General features: G+C 38.4%; 1 protein-coding gene across 1 annotated transcript in view; it reads left to right on the top strand.

Annotated features, from left to right (window-relative positions):
- Positions 1-5,116: 5,116 nt before the first annotated feature.
- BMX (BMX non-receptor tyrosine kinase) overlaps positions 5,117-25,218 on the top strand; it is a 47,219-nt gene continuing 27,117 nt past the window's right edge. Inside the window, exons 1-7 of the mRNA XM_036306071.1 lie at positions 5,117-5,255; positions 11,479-11,625; positions 12,971-13,075; positions 14,515-14,596; positions 17,085-17,204; positions 19,412-19,476; positions 23,822-23,997. Coding sequence (XP_036161964.1) covers positions 5,253-5,255; positions 11,479-11,625; positions 12,971-13,075; positions 14,515-14,596; positions 17,085-17,204; positions 19,412-19,476; positions 23,822-23,997 — 698 coding nt within the window. The 5' untranslated portion in view covers positions 5,117-5,252. The remainder of the gene's footprint in view (positions 5,256-11,478; positions 11,626-12,970; positions 13,076-14,514; positions 14,597-17,084; positions 17,205-19,411; positions 19,477-23,821; positions 23,998-25,218) is intronic.

Genomic DNA, 25,218 nt, shown 5'->3' with positions numbered 1-25,218 from the left:
GGAGGCAGGAGTTCACAGGTCTCACAGGGCCTGGGCAGGGGCGATACTCCTCATTGACACGTGGTCTTGCAGAGGCTCTCGCTCCGCCCTTCCCTCCCCCCTGCCAGCTCTGCTGCCCTTTGGCCTCTGTGCCCCTCCCACCTGGGAGAGATGCGCCCCTGAGCCGGAAGTGGAGGGAGGGCGGGACTGGACCCTCAGAGGAATGTGTTGGCCTGAGAAGTGCCCTGATTATGGTGAAGGTCCCAGATGGACTCAGTAGGAAACCTCTCTTAAACTGGAGTCTGCTTGCCATACAACCCACAGAGCATGACTGTCCAGGTTTGAATCCTGCTCCACCACTTGTTAGCCTTGTGACCTTTTGCAGGTGGCTCAGACACTGTTTCTTCCATTGTAAAATGGGGATGTTGATGATCATACAATAGAACCTCTTACAGTTGTGATGAAAATGAAATGAGCTTGGCCGGTCCCTAGCACTATACAATCGTTTGTTACATAAATAAGTTGTGTGCTGTTTGCCACTTAGAAAGAAGTAGGAGGAGGCATTGGAGAGTTTTCCCAGGGGGAAGGTGGAGTTACAGAAGCCAGTGAAGGGATCTAGTTAATTGCTAGGATTCTTTTTTTTTTTTTTAATCCATTGCTAGGATTCTTTTTTTTTTCCTTTATTTTTATTATTGACACTATTACACATGTCCCCAAATCCCCCACCTTTGCCCATCTCCACCCAACCCTGAACCCCCTTTCCCTCTAGCCATCACCACATTGTTGTCTGTGTCTCTGAGTTATGCATATATGTTCTTTGCCTAATCCCTTCACCTTCTTTCATCCAGTCCCCTCCACCCCTCCCCTCTGACATTTGTCAGTCTGTTTCATGTATCCATGACTGTTCCTATTTTGTTCATCAGTTTTTTTGTTCATTAGATTTTATATAAAGTGAGATTACATTGCTAGGATTCTTAACCAGGGGTACCAGGTATGTTTCTGTCTTCTAAATACCAGAAATGGGTGGCTGTTTCAATGAAACCTAAATAAGGATACTGAAATTTGAATTTCATATTATTTTCACTTGTCACAAAATATTATCCCTCTTTTGATTTTTTTATTTCCACAACTTAAAAATGTAGAGACCATTCTTAGCTCGCAGGCTAAGTGAAAACTAGACAGTGGGCCAGATGTGGCTGCAGACCTGGTTTGCAGATCCCTGCTCTAAAAGAGGTTAGTAGTGGAACAAGGACCTTCTCCTGGATTTCTTATGTCAGTGGGGCTCAAAACCCCTCCCCACCTTACTTAGATGATTCAAGCTAAATTAAATAATACACATAAGCATTAAAAATGCCATGAAATAATGTGCCTTATATCATCATTTACTTACGTCTGTAACTGACTCCAAATAAAATAGAAGCATGGGCTTTCTATCTGGCACTTTGCAATCTTTAGTAAATGCTCTGTCTTCCTTCCCCCAAAAAGTTTAATATTTAGCCAGTTGGCTGAGCCTGAAACACAAGCTTTCTCATTTTTTCATCTTGAAATCCTATGAATTCTGCCTTCAATCTCTTAAATGCATACATTCCTTCACAATTTGATTGCTACCATCCATCTTCTCTATTAGCCACTGCACTCTTCCTGCCTTCAGGCCTATCACTGGCCAATTCATTCTCCAAGTCGCAGGGAAATGGAATAACTGCCTAAAGCCTTCATTTTCCTCAAGAGAAAATACTAGGATGTCATTAACCTGGCCTCACCCTCCACACTTGTTAAAGGACAAACTGAGACAGACACACACACACACACACACACACACACACACACACACACACACACACACAGGCATCCCCTCTTTCCACCATGCTGAAATGCTGAACTTCTTTTAGGTTTGGGGATGTGCATTCTCTCTCTTGTTGGCTTTCTGTGACTCTGTCTGGAACTTTCTCTCTACTGATCTGGCTTATCCCCATTTATCTTTCAACTCTCAGTTGGGATATCACTCCTCTGGGAAAACTTCCCTTTCTGTCCCTTCAAGTCTGGGTGAGATGTTTGACACAGTAATCATTACATTTACCAATTGTTAACCAGTCACTGTTTATCATCCTTTGGAAAATTCTATTTTCCTGAGATGGCCCCAACAGTATTTCCCATCGACATGACTTTTTCTGCAATGTGACCTTGATAATCTCCCCCATCACAAGCGGAGCTTACCTCTCTTCCTCTTGAGTCTAGACAGGGCTTGTGGCTGTTCTACCAATGCAAAATGGTAGAAGTGACACTGTGCCAATTCTGGGTGTGATTCTGAAATGGCCTGGCAGCTTCTGCTTCCTGCCTCTTGGAAACCAGCTACCTTGGAAGAAGAGCAATGGCTCTGAGACTACCATTCTAAGAGAAGCCTATGAATTATCCCTCTTTTGATCCCCTTTATGCCACATAAAGGAGAGGTCCTGGAGGAAGAAATGCCATGTAAATAAAGAGACAGAGGCCAAGGACATGAACACCCAGATATATAGACAAAGAAGCCATCTTGGAAATGGGTCCTCTTGCCCCAGCTGACCCAGCTAATGAAACATGAATACCCAACTGGTCCTTCTCCACTTCCAGACCCACAGAATTGTGAGAAAATAAAAATGGTTATTTTAAGCCACTCCGTTTCCAAGTCATTTGTTTTGTGATAATTGGAAAATATGATTTTATATGACAGGAGAGATGAGGTAGATTTTCAAAGCTCTCTGGGCTAAAGGAAAACTCTTACAAATATTTACCCTATTAGAAAGCAGAGATATCCAATTAAATGTTATTACCAGGGCAACTAGCAATCCAGCAAGATCAACAATTATTTTTTAAAATATATTTTTATTGATTTCAGAGAGGAAGGAAGAGGGAGGGAGAGATAGAAACATCAATGATAAGAGAGAATCATTGATCGGCTGCCTCCTGCATTCCCCCCTCCCCCAACTAGGAATGGAGCCCGCAACCCAGGCATGTGCCCTGACCAGGAATCAAACCATGACCTCATGGTTCATAGATTGATGATCAACCACTGAGCAACACCGGCTGGGCAAGATCAACAATTATTAAACTAGACTTGAGAGATTAAATGTTGAATCCCACAGGCCATAGCATTAACCTTGGAAGTTCAGGTGTCCCAAAAGGCTCCTCTGTTACAAGTAGCATTCACAGGGACAACTTCATAACAAAAGAAAACAGGAGAGAATGACTTCGCTGTACATTTTTACCCACTTCTATACTGGATGTGTAATACTCTTGGGGAGGTTCTCAGTTTATCACCTTTTTAAAGCTGCCTCTGAGCCTCAGAATCCCTTCCACCTTCGAAACTGTAATAGGAGTAAGAGCTTCCCTTTCTTCTCTTTGAGAATCCAGTGACAGGTAGAAGCCAAGTCCAAGGGCATGCATTGTCAGGCCTGAAAAACTAAAAGACTTAAAGTGAGGAAAAACAAAGTTAGGAGGGGACAAATTTTTACAAATAGAATATGGGGCATGTCACATTTCACTATAGGAGGACTCACTTTTGAGCTGAGAAATGTGACATAGAGCTTTAAGCACTTTTCTCACTGTCATTTGCCACCCAGACAGAGATGTAAAGCAGGCAGCTGGATATATGAGTGGGTAAATAGACCATTGATGGTCTTGGGAACCCTGGGAAACAAAGAAAACTACATGCTGATATGACAATGAAGAGAGCTTTCCCTAAATAATTCCAAATTACAGCATTATAATCTTTAAAGATACCTAATCAACAGATTTTATTTGACCTTTTTTCCTCTTTACTCAAAAAATACATTTTTCCTCTTCTGTATGACTTATTGACTTTCTTCTCAAAGATATATTTTATAGAAATATATGGACATCTTGGACATTTCATTATTTGCAACATTTTTTTCTCCTTCAAGCAGTAAACTAAAACATTCTTTCTTGCAGATTGATTAGGCTTTGGTGACATGCCTCCTAAGGCACTGTAGCTACTGTTCATTAAATGACAAATATCTCTGGACAGTTCCATACTAGGGATACAAATTCACTGAACCCAGGAAATCAATTAGTTCTAAGTCTGGGACTAATTATTTTGTAAACATTAGTTTATGAAGGCCATTAATGTGTTGGTGGTTGAGGACACCCAAATATATACAGAAAAGATGGGGATACGTGACTTCCATTTCCACTCTTGTGAGAGCAATCTACACAGACCTGGTTTGTTCCATCGACCATGGTTCTGGCTCAGAAGCTGCATGTAATCATCTGTTGTACAAAACTCAACTGTGTTCCTGTCTTTCCCATGTGCTTTTTGCAGTGTGCCAGAAAAGAATGGCTTATGAGTCTTTCTTTTAAGTAACAGAAGTTTCCTAGAATTCATCACAAGCACAACACTCTCAGCCCTGAAAGGCCAATTCATCTGTGAACCAGGGAAATAGAGAAATTTAGGTGAATGATTCCCTTGATTCTTATCTCAGTGACCATGATAACTTTTCTCATTTTTCAGTTTTTATAAGGTTGTGTCTTCTGGCCAAATGAAAACTGCTTTCAAGATCATAGTATTGGAGTTAAAATAAAGGCTAATTTGAATTAACCCCTAGTTAATGTTTTGTACACTGTGGTGTTTATGGATGAAGTATACTGATGCCAGCAACTTACTTTGCACTAAAATTAGTAGTAGTAATAGTAGTAGTAGTAGTAGTAGTAGTAATACCGATTAGGTGGACAGATGGATGGGTAGAGAGGTGCATAAATAGCTAGATGACAAAGCACCTCCCTTTATCCAATGTTGAGTTGAAGTTTTCATTGCTTAGCCTCTGTACACTTTGGCGTTACCTCACGGTTTCCTGACTCATGTGAGAGAAGTCAGAGTCAGAGTAGGGTTTTGCAGAAATATTTTTTTGTCCTTTCCAGCTTTGAGTTCTATAAACAAAGGCAGGGTTATCACATGTACCCAAGAGCTGCCTGGGAAAAGCAGGAGCCCTGGTTATCAAAGTTGGAACCTTTAAGAAATATGCTTTTGTCTCCGTTTTTGTTGCATTCAATCAGATCAACAAGTGTTGGCTAAGTGTTGAGCGCGGTTTCCTGTGGGATTGTGTAAGGCCTTGCAGGACAATAAACCTTTTGGGGGCACTGAGTAATGTAGCCATTTCTGACCTGGCAGCAGGGAAAATGTGAGACAATTTGCTGCTGCTGGAAGGAGGTCAGCTGAGGCTGTGTTCCTGCAAGAGCAGATTGACTTCATTGCGGTGGACCGGGCATCGGAACAAGCCAAAATGGTGCGTTTAAGGGGCAAATGGCTATGCAATGTCATATCCTACAGGAACACAGGTTTGAATATGGGTGTTGTAGAGCTTGAAGTTCACAAAATTTGGGGAGCCAGCCTTAAAAAGTACAAAAAAATATTAATTTGAAATTGCTGGGGTTCCTCTGGGACTTTGGATGGGACCATGTAATTCTCTTCTTCTGTCTCCCCCCCCACCCTTCACCAGCTCAGAATCTTGTTCAGGGCAGCTGTCAAGTTATGTGTATATCACTACTAGCTCCATGTAGCTTTCTGTTATTTCCTCTGATTTTTCTCATTATTTTTTAGGCATTGCCTTTCTGTGACTTTTCATATTGGCTTTATAACTGCTTCTGAAAGGCAAAGAAATGTTATTCATTCCTTCTTTTTGCTTTCTTTGTTTTTATAATTTTATTTCAGCTAAAAATAGTTGTTCTTAGGTTCCTGAAGCCTCTCTAAATTAGAGACTAATGGGTATTTTTGATGGAGATAGAAAGATGTGAGGGAGGTGAACCCTAAGCTGATGAGGTGTGCTCACATCCACAGACTTTTGAAATTTCTTGTGGACTGTGATGATTTCATTGGATTTTAAAAAACAGTATGCTATAATGTCGTCTAGGATAGTGCTTTTCACAATCTCCTATGCACACAGATCACCTGAGGGTCTCAGTAAAATTCAGTAATATTCGGATGTAGTAGTTCTGAGGTGGGAACTGAGACTCTGCATTTCTAAGAAGCTCTCGGGTGACGCTGATGCTGCCAGTCCAGGGAGTGCATTTTAAGTAGCATCTTACATTGGTTCATAAGAACTCTGGTGGCACAAATACACAGTCACTACAGGGCTGGCTCAACCTGATTTTAAGGTCCAGTTCCAGGATTGAAGGATGGTAACAGACCTGCAGAGTAGGTGTTTATTGACTAGCAAATACATGGGGACTCTTCCTGGCTCCCATTATCTCCTATCCCCAGGAGCTTGGGGGTAGGGTTATAAGGGTCATTTTGTTTTAAACTTTGCTATGGACCTTTTAAAATTTTGCCTATGGAGTGATGATGGGTTTCTGGAACATCTATTAGTGTGCTAGGCATCTTACCGACATTTTCTCTTGACTCCTCCTAACCCTTTGAGGTGGTTATTTTTTTTACTCCTTTTAAGAAGGGGAAGCTGAGGTTTAGCAGGGTTTAGTAACATGGCAGGTTGCATGGAGACAGAGCAGGGATTTGAACCCACCGGAGCTGGGTGCTATTGCACATACCAACCTGTATTCCCTTAGCAGTGCTATGTGTTAAACTAATTCAGCATAAAGTATTAGGACATAGATCTATCACATTTTGTTTTTTCTGGTAAGTAAGGTCCCCAGAGGAGTGCCCTGACAAAGGGGAGGGAGCAAAAGGAAAGAGGTGGCTGAAAAGAAGGAAGGGCTTAGACACCAAATATGAATTTCATACCTAATGCAAATTTTAGCTCCAACAAAAATTGCATTGGAATGCTCACCTTCTTTGTGCAAAATGGACTTCTTAAAATATCTGGTTTCATAAATTCATTTTGGAGCAATTAAGATATGGTGTTTCAAAATGCTGAGAACTTGCATGTCAATGTTAAAGGATTTCTGTCTATATCATGCCAAGACAATTGTAGCTTTCTCTCTCCTACATAACATCATGTGAAATAGTCATTTGGCAGGTTCAGTGGAGCTGGTATTTGTCTTTAGCCAGAATCTTAAAAGTTACACTTTGAACCAACTTACCAGATTCTGAGTTAAGCTTTTTGTTCCTATTTAATGTACCATCATATTTTGTTCAGTTATTAAGCAGGAAGGTAAGCAGGCCTGGCCTGGGGCAAATATTTGAAGATAAGTTTGTCACAGGGTCCTCAATTTCCCATGATCTCTTGGTTCAACCACTGAGCCTTGCCAGCCAGGCTGAAAGCATATTTTTAAAGTGCTTTAAGTAGTGCCTGCCACATGGTGAGTCCTTAAATGTTAGCTAGGATTATTATTACTACAATCACGCATATCCTTCAAGGTCCAATTTTAATGTTATCATTCCATAACATCTTTCTTGATTATCTTAAGGGGAAAAAAAATTCCCTTGCTTGAGCCTTTCATAGCAAAGACAACAGACTCCGCTCTAGCACGTGAGTTGATTCCTTCCACCTTCTTTTTAAATCATGATTCGGTATCCACAGTGTGCCTGGTATTTTCACATAAGATTTCTCATTTAAGTTACATAAAGTGAAAGAGCTGTTGCCCATCTCATTTTACAGATCAGAAAACTGACATCTGTAGCAGGAAAGAGGCTTTGTCAGGGAGACACAGCTCACAAATGAAAGTACTATCACCTCTTCCACGCATTCCGAGTCTACCACCCCACAGAAACTTTGCATCTTAACCATCTGGGAAACCTAGCTCTCAAACGTTCATTGTCACTCCAAGCACACTAGAGGCTCAAATTCAGGTGTGCTGAATAGACCTACAGAGTTAAGTTCCTTACTCTCATATCATTTCCTCATAAATACTAAATAACTCTAGTGATTCCAAGTCATGTTAATTCAGCATGCATCTTTATGTATATTATAGGGTATATAATGGTTGCTGGCTTTCTTATAGAATACTATATTGATTTCTGTCAAGTTTTTTTTTTAATGTTGCCACCCTCCCTGCACTTTAATCTCTTTCTAGTTTCATGTGCTTATGGAAATAGGTAGCTTGGGCTATTTGGCAGGCAAATTGATGTGTCTATTTTATGTAGCTGGTAATATGATTCCAGCCAAATCCTACCAGATCCTCTATGGAAATAGCTTTCTGGTTAATACAGACTAGCTTTAAGATCTCATTTTATTTTGAATGTGTTTTTTTTTTTTTACCTTCCCAACTGAACTTCCCTTAAATAAGGATACACAGAGCTATGTTTGCTAGTCTTTGGACAGGCATTTGAGTCAACAGTGATACCTGAGCCCTGTTGACTTATTGTCCTAATACAAGTAAAGAGAGATTACATTTCTAAAAATCAGTCATCATTCACTATCACCTCCTAAACCAAGGGAGACTAGAGAAATGTCTTCAATTTAGAATTTAGGCTAATATAGAACAGAGAAATACAAGAAAGAGACAAAAGCAAATAGAAGGAGAAAGGTAGGCCCAAACTTGAGCAGGAACCAGGTATTGTCTTAGAGGAAACTCATCTGGAGATGACAAAAGTATGAGCCACCTAAACAGGGTTCTTCAAGTTTTTTAGGAAGAATGAGAATCCAGTTTTGGGAATGGAATTTTGAAGTACTTCAAAGACATGTGGCTCCAAGTGCTTATTACATGAGAACAACAGATTACAGATCCATATACACAGTATGTGAACTCATAGTTGTTTTTTTAAAAAATCCTTCCTTCCCCGAGGACATGTTTATTGATTTTCTTTTAAAGAGAGGGAAAAGAGAGAGAGAGAGAGAGAGAGAGAGAGAGAGAGAGAGATCGACCGTTTGCTTCCCGAACAAGCCCCAACCAGGGATCAAACCCAAAACCTAGGTATGTGCCCTGACTGGGAATCAAACCCACACCTTACCTTTTTGGTGCCTGGACTAATGCTCCAACCAACTGAGCCACTGGCCAGATTGTGAACTCATTTTTTAAAAAACAAACATAAGCATGTATATACTTGATAAAAATCTAAAGGTATGTTTACCAACATGTTGATGGTTTTTTTCCTTTTGCTTGTCTGTAGTTCTTGGCTTTGCAGAATAAACATATATTACACAATTTTTTAAATGAAAGCCAAAAATAATTCACAAAGGGACAGGATTTGAGAACGAACAATTTTGTTGAAATCTGACAAATTATATTGCTTTAGACACAACAACATGTATAAATCCTTGGAGATTTATTGGAGAATGTGTTCTTCCCTTCAATAGACAGAAGCAACTTTGTGAATTTCATTTGTCAGTGACTTCTGTGACTCACCATATTAATTTTTTAGGTAAAATTCCCCCCAACACTATCTTTACCCCCAACACTATCTTTAATGTGATGAATGCGAAAGATCTATGAACACAAAAGTGTGTGTATCATCATGCAGTACTGGGAAAGACTGAGAACTATTTTGGACACTGGGATTTGCATTTTCAAAACACTGTTCTTACTGTTACAAATTGATTCAGCATCTAAAATATTTTGAAAAGTAATCTTTCTATTCTACTAACCAGACCTAGACAACCAACACTCTGGCTTTGAGGAGTAATGTATTAGCTGTGAATATAAAAGACATTTGATAAGAATTTTCATAGTTTTCTCTTTTTGCTTTGTTAGTCAATTTTTAAATGTAAAAGGCAAAAGTGCCCTATAAGTATGCCCAAAAGGGGACTTTAACTCACAAAAAGTAGGCCCTTCACATTTTCAATAAGTCTTCAAACAAATTCTCTTTGGGCCATGGACTTTGGGTATAGAAAATAATCTCATCTGAACAGACGTATGTGTAGAGTTTCTAATAGAAACAAAGGTGAAAAATAGGTGTGTCATGGTACATGTCAGGACAGAAGCTGGCTGGGCCTGACCATGGTTTGTTCAATGCCAAGCTGTGTTCCTTAGTCTCCCATTCTTCCCACCTCCCTGCCATCATGGACCCACCATATTCCTGGGCCAGTAGGAAGTTCCCATTAGTGATTGGACATGTTCACTTGGCATCTGCCTCCATCCAGACAGAGCAACGCCCATGTGGGTGCTTCCTGATCCAGAGTGATAAATAGGATGCAAATACCTTCTAATACATGACCCTGACATAATCAGAGGGGATATGAGGGATGGTGCCTCAGAGCTGTTCCATTTTGCTTAGAGCTTCAGAGTTAAAGTTAAAGCACACTTCAAGCCTCTCCAACGTAAGGTGAGTAAAGTTAATTACCTTCAGATTGTCAATAAAGAAAGAAAGATGGTAACTATTGGACATGTGACTGCTAATAATGATGTGATTTCACAAAGCAAAGAACACAAGAAAGTTTCTCTTGTGCCCTACTGCTGACCAGTACTTTTCATGATCAGACTAAGGGTGGCAGCAATAATCTTAGAACCAGAAAATTAATAAATTTATTTCCTGAAAATATTTATGTTTTACATGGTTTGGGAAGAAAAATTGTGTTTTTAGTTAATAAAGTACAATTTTTTAGTTTTTAAATCTCTTTTGATATCATTTTAAGTGTTTTATTTCAGAAATATTGAAAAGTAAACCCATGTCCTTTATGTTAAAGATTTGATCATGATCAGGGGCTGTGGGTGTTATTTAAAATGATGTCAGAGTCTCACTGTGCTTTGGATAATTTGGTCAAACAACTGGTCACTTTAATGGAGAGAAATGAGAAATTTCAGTTGATCAATTACTTCAGATATGGTGAGCTGTGTGGAGTTCAAATTTTTAAAAGTTGGATTCTATATAATTCAATTCAACAAATGCCTATAGAATGCTCAAGAAATAAGGGGAACATTTAAAAAAAAATTTATGGATTTCAGAGAGGAAGAGAGAAGGAGAGAGAGATAGAAACATCAGTGATCAGAGAGAATCACTGATCAGCTGCCTCCCACAACCCAGGCATGTGCCCTGACAGGGAATTGAACCATAACCTGCTGTTCCATAGGTCAACACTCAATCACTGAGCCATGCTGGCTGGGCAAGGAATAAGGAGATTTTTGATGAGGTGGTCTGGAGGATAGTATGAAGATGATGAATTTCTGATCTAGAGCAGTGATGGCGAACCTTTTGAGCTCGGCGTGTCAGCATTTTGAAAAACCCTAACTTAACTCTGGTGCCGTGTCACATATAGAAATTTTTTGATATTTGCAACCATAGTAAAACAAAGATTTATAGTTTTGATATTTATTTTATATATTTAAATGCCATTTAACAAAGAAAAATCAACCAAAAAAATGAATTCGCATGTTACCTCTGACACACGTGTCATAGGTTCGCCATCACTGGTCTAGAGTAAGATGAGTAAAATGCATTAAATGCTATAAAAATTAAGCATATTTACAAAAGTGAAAGCCAAAGCAGTAGGAAAAATGTGCATGTGTGTGTTTAGTTAAGAGCCTGCTTAGTTATTTTTCCTCTGTAAATCTAAGTCCAACGTTTAAAATTGTATCATTTTTATTATCCTTGAATGAAAAATAGTGGAATAAAAATTATGAAAGTAAAAGAGAACCTAGCTAGATGATGCAAATACTCATTTTAATTATTCTATTTAGGACGACAGTATGGATACAAAATCCATTCTAGAAGAACTTCTTCTCAAAAGGTCACAGCAAAAGAAGAAAATGTCACCAAATAATTACAAAGAGCGGCTTTTTGTTTTGACCAAAACAAACCTCTCCTATTATGAATATGACAAAATGGTGAGTTCCTATTTATTCCATTGCTATTATGCTATTTATTTTTCTTAAGGCTCCATAAAGTGCTTAATTATAATGAAATAATATCAGGTTTCTTAGCTTACACAGTAGAGATCAACTTTCACTCAATTATTACATTTGTCTTTTCTTAACCAAGGTGTAATTAATTCAAGAAAAAATGATTTTAAAACATTGGCTACCTTTTGGGGGTAAGGGGAGAGATCAACCAAAGGGCTTGTATGCATGCATATAAGCCTAACCAATGGACACAGACACCAGGGGGGTGAGGGCATGAGTGGGAGGGGGGGTCTTAGGGGGGATAAGGACACATATGTAATACCTTAATCAATAAAGAAAAAAAGAAAGTCATAGAGAAGCCTTTTAAAGGCAATCAACCTTTTATTTGTTTTCTGTAAAAAAGAAACATACATACATACACACACACACACACACACACACACAACCATTGGCTAACTTTATAAAGACAAATTGCAAATCACTTTAGAAGAGTGTTTCTCAACTGAGGGTGATTTTGCCCCCCAGGGGACATTTAACAATGGCTAGGGACATTTTTGGTTGCCATAATTGGTGGGAATAGTGTGCTACTGACTTCTACTGGGTAGAGGCCAGGGATGCTGTTAAACAGTTTATAATGCACACGACAGCTTCCACCGTAAAGAATTATCTGGACTCAAATAGTGCTGAAGGTGAAAGATCCTACCTAGCACAATGCTGGAAAATAGACTATTTCTCTAAAGTAGAAAAAACTGAAATACTGTCATAAAATTGAAACAAAATGAAGATGCTTTGTGGAGTTAAATCTTTTTTATTTTATTTATTTACTTATTTATCTTTATATTTTATCTTATATTTATTTATTTATCTTTATTGTTGAAAGTATTACAGAAATCCCTCTTTTTCCCCCATTGACCTCTTCCAGCATGCTGCCAACCCCCCCACCCCACCCAGGTAGGTCCTCATCACCCCATTGTCTGTGTCCACTGGTTATGCATAAATGCATATAAGTTCATTGGTTGATCTCTTCCCACCCACCCTCCCTGAGTAGATTAACCACATGGTAGATGATTTGAAATGTGTTTCAAGATTATCAAACAAAATTATGAAGTGCTGCCTAAAGACTTGCTTTGGGAGGCATATATGAGTTTGTCTCCATACTTGAAAATACATTCTGCTGTCATTGGATTTTGTCTATTACAGAAGAATTCGAATGAGTCTCACACGCCCACCCCATTTCCCAATCTTCCTCCCAAGTATAACCTTAAGTTTATGCTTTTCTTTGTGCACCATTGTGTATTACATGAAGCATCTTATATATTTTTTAATTCAGAAAAGAGGTAGCAGAAAAGGATCAATTGATATTAAGAACATCAGATGTGTGGAGAAAGTCAATCTTGAGGAGCAGACCCCTGTGGAGAGACAGTACCCATTTCAGGTAAGGGGGGAGGCAACATTCCATTGGATGGATGGATCTTCTTTTAATATTTTCTATTATGAACTCAATATAGTGGGGATAAATAAAGATACTGCAAAATGATTCACTAAGACAATGACAAGGCTTGGAACATTTCTAGATAGGAGGTGGGAGTGTGCCTACAGTAGCCTTAGGAAGTGGCTTGAATTAAGTCAAGCCCTACTTTTATTATATCATGAATAGCTATCTTTCTGATGTAAAAGCAGATGGACTACCCTTCCATTGTTCAGACTACCCAGTGCTAGTATTAAAAAAACTGTGGCTAAAAATGAAATAAAATAATCTGATTGCTGAACAATTTGTCCTTCCAGACTTAAAAAAGATCATTACCCAATTGGGAGAAACCAGGGAAGTGTGTGTTCATGGAAGATGCTTCAAATTTGTATCACAGGGGTATGAAGTACTTAAAGGACACAGGCTTTGGAGCCCCACAGAGCTCCTGGCCACTGCTTGTACTTGTGTAACCATGGACAACATACTCAGTTTCTGAGTTTATTTTTCACTTGAAAAATGGGCATAATCAATTTTTTTCACAAATTTGAAATAGGATTAAAGCATCTAGGAAAGATCTTCCAAACAAGTAGGTGTTTAACAAATGGTCTGTATTATTTCCCCACAAAAGTGAGTAAACTAGAGAAGGATCTGGGGAGACATTGTAATCCTCAAACATTTAAACAAGTGTCTTAAAGAATAGAAAAATGACATGCTGAGGATTGTTAGAGTGGGACATGACTCAAAGAGATAAGTCCCAGGGAGACATATTTTTACTCACTATAAGCATAAACTGTATAATGATAAGACTATATGAAAATTGTTGAGGATGGCATAGTAGAAATGAAGGACATTCTATCCCTGAAAGTATTTTTAAGAATACAGCAGATGTCAAGGGGGGGGGGAGGAAACATATGTAATACTCTTTGTAATACTTTAAGCAATAAAAAAAAGAAATAAAGAAAAGATATTGAGGATATCCCTCTAACTATACAGCATATGTGCTGTATGTTTATTTGTTTATTACCAGTCTTTATCTTTTTTTAATAAAAGGCCTCATTAAATTTAAAAAAAAGAATACAGCAGATAAACATTTTCCAACTGGCTGTAAAAGGAGTCATGTACTGGGTAGGTGGATATACCATAACACTAAGACATCTGTTATATCTAACATTTTATAATTTTCTAATTCTCTGCTGTGATTTTCCAAAGTGTAGAGGTGTCTGGGATAAAACACATTGAAAGGTGGAGGATAAAAATAACTAGACTTTTTTCTACCTAATTCCAGAGCTAATGGATATTATATAAGCAAACTCAAGGTCTCTTTTGGATAACAGAAAATTTGCAGTTGCACCATAGTGAACTATGATGCAATTATAGCTAAATGCACTAAATCTTTTCCTTTCCAGATTGTCTATAAAGATGGGCTTCTCTATGTCTATGCATCAAATGAAGAGAGCCGAAGTCAGTGGTTGAAAGCATTACAAAATGGTAATTTTAAACAGCCATAAAAGGGAGTCATCAATTGAGTTCTTTTGAGGGTTGGTGGAAGAAACACAGGACAGTGAAAGGACTCAATGCCAAGACAAAATCTACTGATTTTCCTACCAACCTCAGAGAATATGTCATGCTTGTCCTCATTTTGCATTCTCATTGTTACATAGGAGAAGCTTGGGTATCAGATACCCTTCTTGCCCCTTCCCTGCCCTGCACAGTGCTGGCTATTGTCCTTCCCAGCAGCTTGGAGGAAGCCAGGCCACCTGCTCCCCACCCACTTTGCTTGCCTTTCCAGGGCAAAGTCTAGTCTAGGTCCTTCTGGGGTTATGTCAGGTCCTATAGTTACTGTACTTTGGATATTTATTTAAAGTCATAGCTAACACTTACTAAGCACTTATCATTTGCCAGCTATTGTATCAAGTACTTGTAAAACATTTTCTTAGGTAACCCTCTTGACAACTCTGTGAAAATGGGTCATATAGTCTCCATTTTTTTCAGATAAGTGAAAGAGACATGGCCAATGTCACATACCTAGCAATGGAAAACTCACAATTCAATTACCCAAATCCAGCTTTTTAACCAATACAGTATATATGCTAGGCTTCTGGGAAAGCTCAAGGTCAGAAACTAGTGTTTTCTAAACTTAACTCCTTTTGTTTGCTGTGGTTTCTATAATAATTTATTTTTAATTCTCATTAGCACTTAGTGATATTTCTTTTAATGCCAGGCTTTTCAGGTAAGCTGAGCTGAGTTAAACTAAGAATAATATTACTAAAGCCCACTGTTTATTGAACACCTACTCTGAGCCAAACACTGTGCTGGACACTTTACATACATTTCTCAATGACCCAGCAAAGTGGTTATTATTCTCTCCATACACTTCCTTGAGTCAGGGTTAAGGAGGAGCAGAAATCCCTTGGGATCAAAATAAGAAGTCCTTAAGATGAATAAAAAATCAAGATGGAAAGAGTTGAAGCCACATGTAGCACCAACCCTCCCCATCTAGAGTTTCTTTTTGAACTATTATCTACTAAGACCTTGTAGGTTTCTCTGCTGTTTTGAGAGACACTAGCTTGCTGTAGACACTCTAACAATTTCATTTCTTTGGATTTCTTTGTCCTGTTTCCATGGGTTTTAAAATATGCACACATTCCTAGAAAAGTAGCCCCATAAACCATTAAGTCCTTAGTGTAAACAGTTCAAAGTCATGAACGACAAAATGAGAAACTGTTCTATATCAAGGGAAACTAGATAACTAAATGCCATGACTCTGGGTTGGATCCTAGATCAAAAGAAAATGAATGATTAAAAAGGATATTATGGCCGAAACCGGTTTGGCTCAGTGGATAGAGCGTCAGCCTGCGGACTGAAGGGTCCCAGGTTCGATTCCGGTCAAGGGCATGTACCTGGGTTGCAGGCACATCCCCAGTGGGAGATGTGCAGGAGGCAGCTGATCAATGTTTCTCGCTCATCGATGTTTCTAACTCTCTATCTTTCTCCCTTCCTCTCTGTAAAAAATCAATAAAATATATAAAAAAAAAAAGGATATTATGGGGACAAAGAGAAAAGAATTGAATATGAAATATATATTAAGTAATAGTATTGTATATGTGTTAAACTTCCTGAATTTGATAATTTCATTGTGATTATATAAAGGCATGTCCTTGTTAACAGAAGTTACATGCTGAAGTATTTGTGAGTGACATTACTAAGGTCATAATATCTGTACTTGCTCTCAAATGGTCAAGCAAATATAACAATAATTTACAATCTAAATATAAAGTGCTGGGGGGTGGGGACGGCTGGGGAGAGGTCAGTGGGGGAAAATGTGACTTATGTAATACTTTTAACAATAAAGAATTAAAAAATAAAATCTAAATAGATATATAGAGAGAGCTATAGGTATATATATATATATATATATATATATATATATAGAGAGAGAGAGAGAGAGAGAGAGAGAGAGAGAGAGAGAGAGAGAGAGAAAGCAAATGTGGCAAACAGTTAAAAATTGAATCTGGGTAAAGGGTATACGGACATTCATTGTACCAGTCTTGCTACTTTTCTGTATGTTTGAAATGTTTCAAAATAAAAAGTGGGGGGATGTATATATTTATTACAACCTTTTTTTCTTTTTGCTAATATCTAGTCCTACCCTTCAGACTCTTTCTGCTACAAGAGCACAACATGCATGTGCTATAACATGCTTACTTCCTTTACGAATGCATTTCTAAAATCCTAACACCAAGCTGATCTGTATATGCATTTTCTACTAGTTTTTTTAAAAAAACTGATATAGTTATTGAGTTGTTCTTTCTATACACATGGTTAGATTTTTCTTTTGGGCTTTTTAACTTCTAAGTGAAAGACATATCCTTTGGGAACCATTTGCTCTTACCCTGGTTGCTGGCAAAAATGATGTTTTCATTGTTCTTTGATAAAAGCACTTACTGAATGTGTTTTCTTCCTGCCTGCTCCCCAGAGATAAGGGGCAACCCCCACCTGCTGATCAAGTACCACAGTGGGTTCTTCGTGGACGGGAAGTTCCTGTGCTGCCAGCAGAGTTGCAAAGCGGCCCCAGGATGTACTCTCTGGGAAGCATGTAAGGTGACCCCTCTATTGGGTGGACCCTGGGTAGATGGTGCCCCATTAGGCAAATCTGCCACAAGCCAAAACAGCTCGCCAGTTCAGGAAAACAAGGTGTGCCATATTGGTTGGCATCATGAAATTTCAGCCACACAGATGCTATCTGGCAAATGAAATCTAATTCTAGGGTCAATTGGGTAATGTTTATTAAAATAATAACAATATTAACATCTGTCATTCTTTTATTCCATGAGAAACATTTTTCAAATTTGAATAATAAATCAACCTGTTTATTCCCTCCTGTAATTCTTTCTGGTTTAAGATAAACTCCAAATAGGTAGAACATGGTGAACATATCACCATGGTTCATAAATTAAATCATAAACTGAAAAAAACATTCTTTTAAAAAATATGTCAATGGATAACATTTTAAGTAAAACTTTTAATCACCATATATAACACAATGATGGATGGCCAAGTTTTAAGATATATATTTAAAGTGGTTTGCCATCCTCTACATGTTTGTTGATTTCTTAATAACATCAGAAGAGGTAGTAAAGGGTTCTATCCAGAGTTATATTCCTAGAGAAATCTACCTGAGATTTTATCTGGGGACAGAAAAGAAAGTCCACGGGGTGGTTTTGAAGGGATAATGGAGGGAGAGAATTATGTTATTTTCTTCTTGCACCCTTGAGTCCCATTCCTTCACCAGGATACTTACATGAGACAGTGTTATATATTTTAGTTTACCATTGTTTAATGATATGAAGTTGTCAATAAGTAATAACAGTTTTAGCGGCCTGAACAAAATTTGCTTGGATTACTATGACTTTAAAGAATTGAATGAGATCAACTGTGTGATAAAACTTTATAAACTGTAACACACAGAGACAATATGGAATGTTATCCACATTCACTTTATAACAGTATTGACACCTGACAATTATGTTAATTCTAATGTTACTGCTGGTCATTTTACAACAAAATCAATGAATTAATATGCATTGTGTATTCCATTTCAATTAGACTACACAATGAATATTTATTCATCTTAATGAGATCACATTGCCCTTTATACTCTTGAATTATAGTGATTTAATGAACTATTCAGAATTTACTGTATGTGGATTTTCCCTCCACTGTGAGGGACTGAAGAATAATGTCTCCTTACAGCATTAATCATTTCCCCCAATTATTCTGTCCATGATCTGATATCATTACCCAGCAGGACAGATTCCAACTCTGACCTTGCCCTCACTCCCAGGGGAAGATCAGGAGAAAGGCCAGAGAAAGCATTGCCTTTGGATTAACTTTCTAAGCTCCAGCTGGATGCCACCTGCCATGTGTTCTAAGTGCCACAGGCTCTTCCCCAGCCTCTGAAGAAACTGCAGAATATAGAAGTATTCTGTCTCACAGCAGCTGTAATATTGTCTATCTGTCCAAGTGTAATTTACTATCTTGACTCCTTTGCTGAGTTATAGGAAAGCTTCATGGGCACATAAAGGAAGTGATTGAGTGTCTTTGCTTCCTTCTGTCTCCAAAATGCCCTGGGCCACCCTCTTTCCAGGGTACGTGTCCTAGGAAAAAGTTGACCATACACCCCAGTTTGTTTGGGACAGTCTCATTCTACACCTGGTGACCTGGTATAATTATATTAAAAACCTACTTATCACGGTCAGGAATGTTCCAGTTTGGTCAATAAACCACATGGCCAGCCCATTTATAAGGCATATAATAGCTTCACATTCACTGCCTGGATATTTATCTATATGTGTGGGAGGAAAGAGAAACCAACAATTATCATAAGAATAGAAAAATGAATAAAACAGGTTTGTTCATTAATAAATCAGCTATTTATAAGAATCTTGTATGAGTCAATTAAAGATGAATTGGACGTGAATCTGAATCCTAGGGTCACAGGTCCTTCCTAAGCAATTAGATATATGCTACTCAAATACAAGGTGGAAATTTGGTATAAATAGTTTTTAGGACTTAGAGGAACTTGACTCTTTTATCTATTTTTGGAGAATACTGATGATGGTGGGGAGTGGTGTTTTATTTGGGTATTATACAGGAAAGCAACAATAACTCAAGATATTGTGTCTAAATTTATTTAATCTGCAGTATGTATTACATAAGCTAGATCGTTTGAATCATAACATTAGATATTTTGCTTTGTTTTATTTAAAGTTACTTCTGATATTACTTGGTTCTATTTTTCAGATGCTGATCTGCACATTGCAACAAAGGAAGAGAAACTGAGAATTCCCGCCTTCCCAGACAGAATGGTAAGTCAACAGTTAATTTTTCTCATGATCAGGATTTAGTAAATAAATCAAGAGTTGCCAGATTCAAGACTAGAAAATATAGACTTCCTTCAAACTGCCAGCAAAGAGAGAAAAACTGAACCATCATCAATAGCAATGGCAATGTCAAATAATGAACTCAAATACAGGACCATTAACCATTTTGTATTTTTAGATTTAATAACAGGGCCTTTTTCTAACCTGTAAGCACATAAATAGTCACTAAAATGGTGCATGTGGGAGATAGCATCACATATAACAGGCAGCTGTTACTAGGTATCATTCCTGAACTACCACTAGCATGGCCAAGACTGCCTCATGGAAATCTGGTGAAGGAATGGGACCACATAGAGCACTAGCAGAAAACAACATACTTCTTTCTCTCCATTATCCTTTCAAAGCCACTCGGTGGGCTTTCTTCTAGTCACTCTCAGGTCATATAAATTTTCCCAGTTACCAGTAGTCATGAGAATAGCCTCTAATTGTCCCATCCAATGCTATAATCCAGGGGTCCTCAATCTACGGCCCGCGGGCCACATGCAAATACAAATATTGTATTTGTTCCCGTTTTATTACTTCAAAATAAGATATGTGCAGTGTGCATAGAAATTTGTTCATAGTTATTTTTTTTAACTATAGTCCGGCCCTCCAACGGTCTGAGGGACAGTGAACTGGCCCCCTGTTTAAAAAGTTTGAGGACCCCTGCTATAATCACTCAACTTTGAACATCTTTGCAAGTTAAAACTTTTCTCCTTTACCTAGCTCAAGTCTGCATCAGAGGACGGCCTGCTTTAGGGGCTTTGGTAGTGGCGGCTTTTCCAATGCCAATTCTTTATCTTATGGGGGACTTTTCTGGGTTTCCCACTGGGAACATGTAGTTTTACGACAGAGGAAATGTCTTGACTCTTAGCTCTTGGGATTTTAGCCCCCAATTTTTCTGCTGGGTCAGTTCACCAATTTTGAGCAGAGTTTTCAAGATGGCTTCCAGCCAGCCCTCTCCCAGGGGTGAAGTTGGCCTCCAGAAAAACAAACGAAACCTTGGATGCTTTACTTAGTGAAACTGTATGCGGCTTGCTCTCACAGTACAGGTTGCTGCTCTCCTTGTGCTCTGCTTTCTTGAGTTCATAGCCATGGTCTCCTGCTTTTAGTTTCCCCAGGTGGGCATCAGCCTCCTCAAATGCCAAAAGAGACATAAAATGGCCTCCCAGTGATTCTCTGGAAGTTCACCTGAAATTAAAGGAGCATCTCCACCCACCCATCAGCTCTATGGTGCCTTGGATACTTATTTTCAATTGCACACATTCACACACACTACTTCTATCTTTCTAAGTAAAAACAATATAATCTTTGTGAACCAACATGAAGGACAAAAATAAATACCTTATTATAGTAGGTTGAATTGTGTCCCCCAAATTTTATGTTCACCCTGTAAGCATATATATAGTCACTAAAATGGTGCATGTGGGAGATAGCATCACATATAACAGGTCAGATTGTGACCTAAACAAGTTATTTGCTGATGTAATTAGTTAAGGACTAAGTTGAGATAATACTGGATTAGGATGGTCCATAAATCCAATGGCTGCTATCCTTACAAGATGACAAGACATAGAGATACATAGAGAAGGCGGCCATTTAAAGACCTAGGCAGATATTGGAGTCATGCTGCCACAGGGCAAAAAATGTCTAGAACCACCAGAAGCTGAAAGAGGCAAGCAAAGATTCTCTCCTAGAGCTTTTCAAGGGAGCATGGTCATGCTGAAGCCTTGATTTTGGACTTCTAACCTCCAGAATTGTGACAGATTGTTGCTTTAACCCACCAAATATGTACTAATTTGTTTTGGCAGTCCTCAGGAAACTAATACAATTATTAAGGTTTGGGTGTGTTTTTTTCTTATCAGTGACATTGCTGTTTTGTCTTGGATGCATGCTCCAGTCCTGAAGCTTAAAAATTATGGCCTTGTGAAACACTAAGAGCAATGTCCAGACTACAAGTTTATAGAGACAAATGGTCAATTAGTGGTTGCCTGAGGCCAGGATGGGAATGGGGATTGCCTATAAAAGGACAATAGGGATCTTACAGAGGTGATAGTAATGTGCTCAGACTGGGTTGTAGTGATATGATAGTTGCCCAACTTGATAAATTTACTAAAAGTCACTGAATTATAAAAAGTGAATTTTATGGTATGTAAATTATATTCCAATAAAGTTTGTTTTAAACACAACTAAGAGCAAAGTATAATTTAGGAGCCAGACACCATTGCATCTAGTCTAGGGCAAGGAATTCTTTGGGAAACGTGTTGAAAATTATCAGTCAGGCAAATCAGTGACCAAGGTCTGTTTTGATTATAAGCTGCCATAAGGGCTCAGGGATCAGAGAGAGTATTGTGAAAAGTATGTTTTCATTTGTTTTGTTTTTTATCAGAATATTCAGTAGAGGACTTACTGAGCTGACGAAAATTAAAATTTGCTTTCTAGCTATTCTGTTTAGATTTCTGATTAGGGAACTTTCCACTGCATTTATCTTTGAAGATAACCACTCCAAGCTCATAAATTGCAGTGTCCTGCATAACTAAAATTTCCAGGATGCTACTCCCTGGAAAAAAAAAGTAAACTACAGTGTGGAAAAATAAAAATTCAGAGTATGTATATATATATATATATATATATATATATATATATATATATATATATATATAGTAAATTTCTAATTGAAGTATAACATGCACTTAGAAAAGTGTACAAGTCCTAAATATGTTCAGTTTGATAAATTTTTACAAACTGAACACATCTTTACAACCCACATTCACATTAAGGAACAGATCACAGAACCCTAGGGGTACCCTCATACTTCCTTTCAGTTACTACATTCCACCAAGAGTAATCACTAGCCTGATTTATAGCATTATAGATTATTTGCCTGCTTTGAACCTTTATATAAGTGGAATCATATAGTTGTTTATTGTCTGACTTCTTTTGTTCAATTTATTAGATTTTCTCATTTTTTATTATGTGGTTATAATTTATTCTCATTGCCATATAGAATTCCAGTGTGTGAATATGCCACTGTATTAGTTTATTTTTTTGTTGTTGTTAATCATCACCTGAGGGGAAGAGGAGGAGGAGGAGGAGGAGGAGGAGGAGGAGGAGGAGGAGGAGAGAGGGGGAGAGAGAGAGAGAGAGAGAGAGAGAGAGAGAGAGAGAGAGAGAGAGAGAGAGAAACATGGAGTTGAGAGAGACACATAGATTGGTTGCCTTTCAAATGAGCCCTGACCTGGGGAGGAGGGGTGGCGCGAGTGATCCTGCAACTCAGATATGTGCCCTTGACTGGGAATCAAACATGCAACCCTTTGGTGCGTGGGCTGACACTCTAACCACTGAGAACACTGGCCAGAACTCACTGTATTAGTTTCTTATTGCTGTTGTAACAAAATACCACAAATTTAGTGACTTTAAGCAACAAGTTATTCTTTTGTAGTTCTGAAGATCAGAAGTCTAAAATGGGTCCACAAAACCGTATTCCTTCTGTAGATTTTAGGGGGAAATCTATTCCAGGTTCCAGACTAGAGGCTACCTGTGTTCCTTGGTTCCTGAACAGTTCTTCCATCTCCAACACCAGTAGGGTAGCATCTTCTTTCCTCTCTGATCTCGGCTTCCATACACACATTTTCTCTTTAATCTGACTTTCCTGTCTTCCTCTTATAAGGGCCCTTTTGATTATATTGGACCTACCCCAATAATCTAGGGTAATCTCCCCACTTCAAGATCCCTAAATTAATCACATCTACAAAGTCCCTCTTACCATGTAAGGTAACATATTCACAGGTCCCAGGGACCAGGACATGAACATCTTTGAGGGAACATTATCTAGCCTATTACAACCACAATATATTTATCCTGATAAAATTTAGGTAATTTCCAATTTTAGCTAACTTAAATAATTCTACTATGAGCATTCTTTTACATGTCTTTTGATTTCCTTGTTTATAGATCATAGGGTATATGCACGTCCAGCTTTAGTAGATTCTGTAAACAGCTTTTCAATATGGTTCTACCACTACAAACTCCAACCAGCAAAGTTGACAGTTTCTGTTATATTACTCCCTTCCTTCCTCTTTTTTCTTTCACTCTATTTCTTTCTCTTTCTTTTGTTTTCTCTTTTCCCCTTCCCTCCCTTCTTTCCTCTCTCTCTCCTTCCCTCCTTCTTTCCTTCACTCTTTACTTCCTTCATTTTTAATTTAAGATCTGATATACCTAGGTTGTTAGTTCCTGGTACATGAATCTGTGTGCTTCACTGTGATCTATTAATATATATTATCCTTTAAAGCTGAAGATTCCTCGAGCAGTTCCTATTTTCAAAATGGATGAACCATCCTCAAGTACCACTCTAGTCCAGTATGAAAGTGACTCAAAGAAAAGCTATGACTCCCAGCCAAACGTCAATATGCAGTATGTTCCAAGGGAAGATTGCCCTGACTGGTGGCAAGTAAGAAAACTGAAAAGGTAAACCTCAGTTCTCAGTCTGGTTGCTCAGCAGGTAGAATAAACATTACACCACTGCCTTGGACCTCATTCTCAAAGACCTTAGCTGAGATAGGGTTGTCTTGTTACAAAATGTTCACTGTTTGAGCCAGAAGCAGTGGCCCCACTGCGACTGAGCAGCACAGTATTTCCATTTAGTCTGTCCAATCCAATGATTTAAGTAATACTTGAGCATTTTATTCCATCTTCTTTCTTTCCCCTTCCCTCCTAATAACCCCACATTCCAGAACTCAGAATATTTACATTATGTTCTTTATATGAAGAGAGTTTAGAGTGGGCTGACTTGTAAAGTGCTTGGGCATCACTGGCCAAATGACAAGTAGCATTTTAAGCTTGCCTCCCGAGGATGTGATTAGTCTCCTCGTGTTTTTAAGCCAGAAGAGGCTACCTAAAGCCAAAACTGAAACTACCTTGAAGACAGTACCTAAACTGTATATCTCTGGGGTTTAGTACCAAGTCAGCCCCACACTTGATGCTCACTAAATATAAAATTGAATTGTAAGGTGACAATAGAGAAAGGGTCAATTGACTACCCTTCCTTATGTGCCGCCTTATACTTCCTCCCCATCATGCTATTCACTGTCTGACATCTTCTCACCCAGCTATTAGCATCCCTCCAGGGCACTGGTGTTTGTATTTCTTTACAAAGCATGCAGAGAATCTCTCTGACTCACCATGTATCTCTTTTGTTTTCTCCCTTGTCCTTTTATTGTTTAATTCTTTCCATCTTCATCATTTTTACCTAAAGCAAATGCCTCACTGTACCAATGATACAGCCATAGGGGCTATATGGAACTTGAAATGATATAAATGTATTCTTGCTATTGTCTTCAGTATAACAAGTCATGGTAGCTTTCATTTCAAAGTGGAGATAGAATCCAAATGTATTAATCTATGGCTGGTGTCTGAGGACAGGAGTTACATTTATTTGCCTGAAGCCTAGTGTTCTTGGAAGGAGACAATAAGGAGACAATAAGCCCAGATTCAAGGAGGGTGAATGTCATGTCAACTTTGTGCCAGCTCCCCTTCCTGCCAGAGGCCCAAGTGATTCATCGAGGGAGGTGTGCAGTGAAACTGACTGACTAGTATTCAAATAAGTAGTCAGCACTATTGATTCATATGGGGTTGCTGCAGAGCTACCAACTAGACTGCCAAATCCTAGCTTTCTTTAAAATGTTGATA

The sequence above is a fragment of the Myotis myotis genome, unplaced genomic scaffold (assembly GCF_014108235.1).
Source record: "Myotis myotis isolate mMyoMyo1 unplaced genomic scaffold, mMyoMyo1.p scaffold_m19_p_4, whole genome shotgun sequence".
Taxonomy (NCBI): Eukaryota; Metazoa; Chordata; class Mammalia; order Chiroptera; family Vespertilionidae; genus Myotis; species Myotis myotis.
Note: the sequence above shows the minus strand (reverse complement) of the source record. Positions and strands in the feature narration are given on the sequence as shown.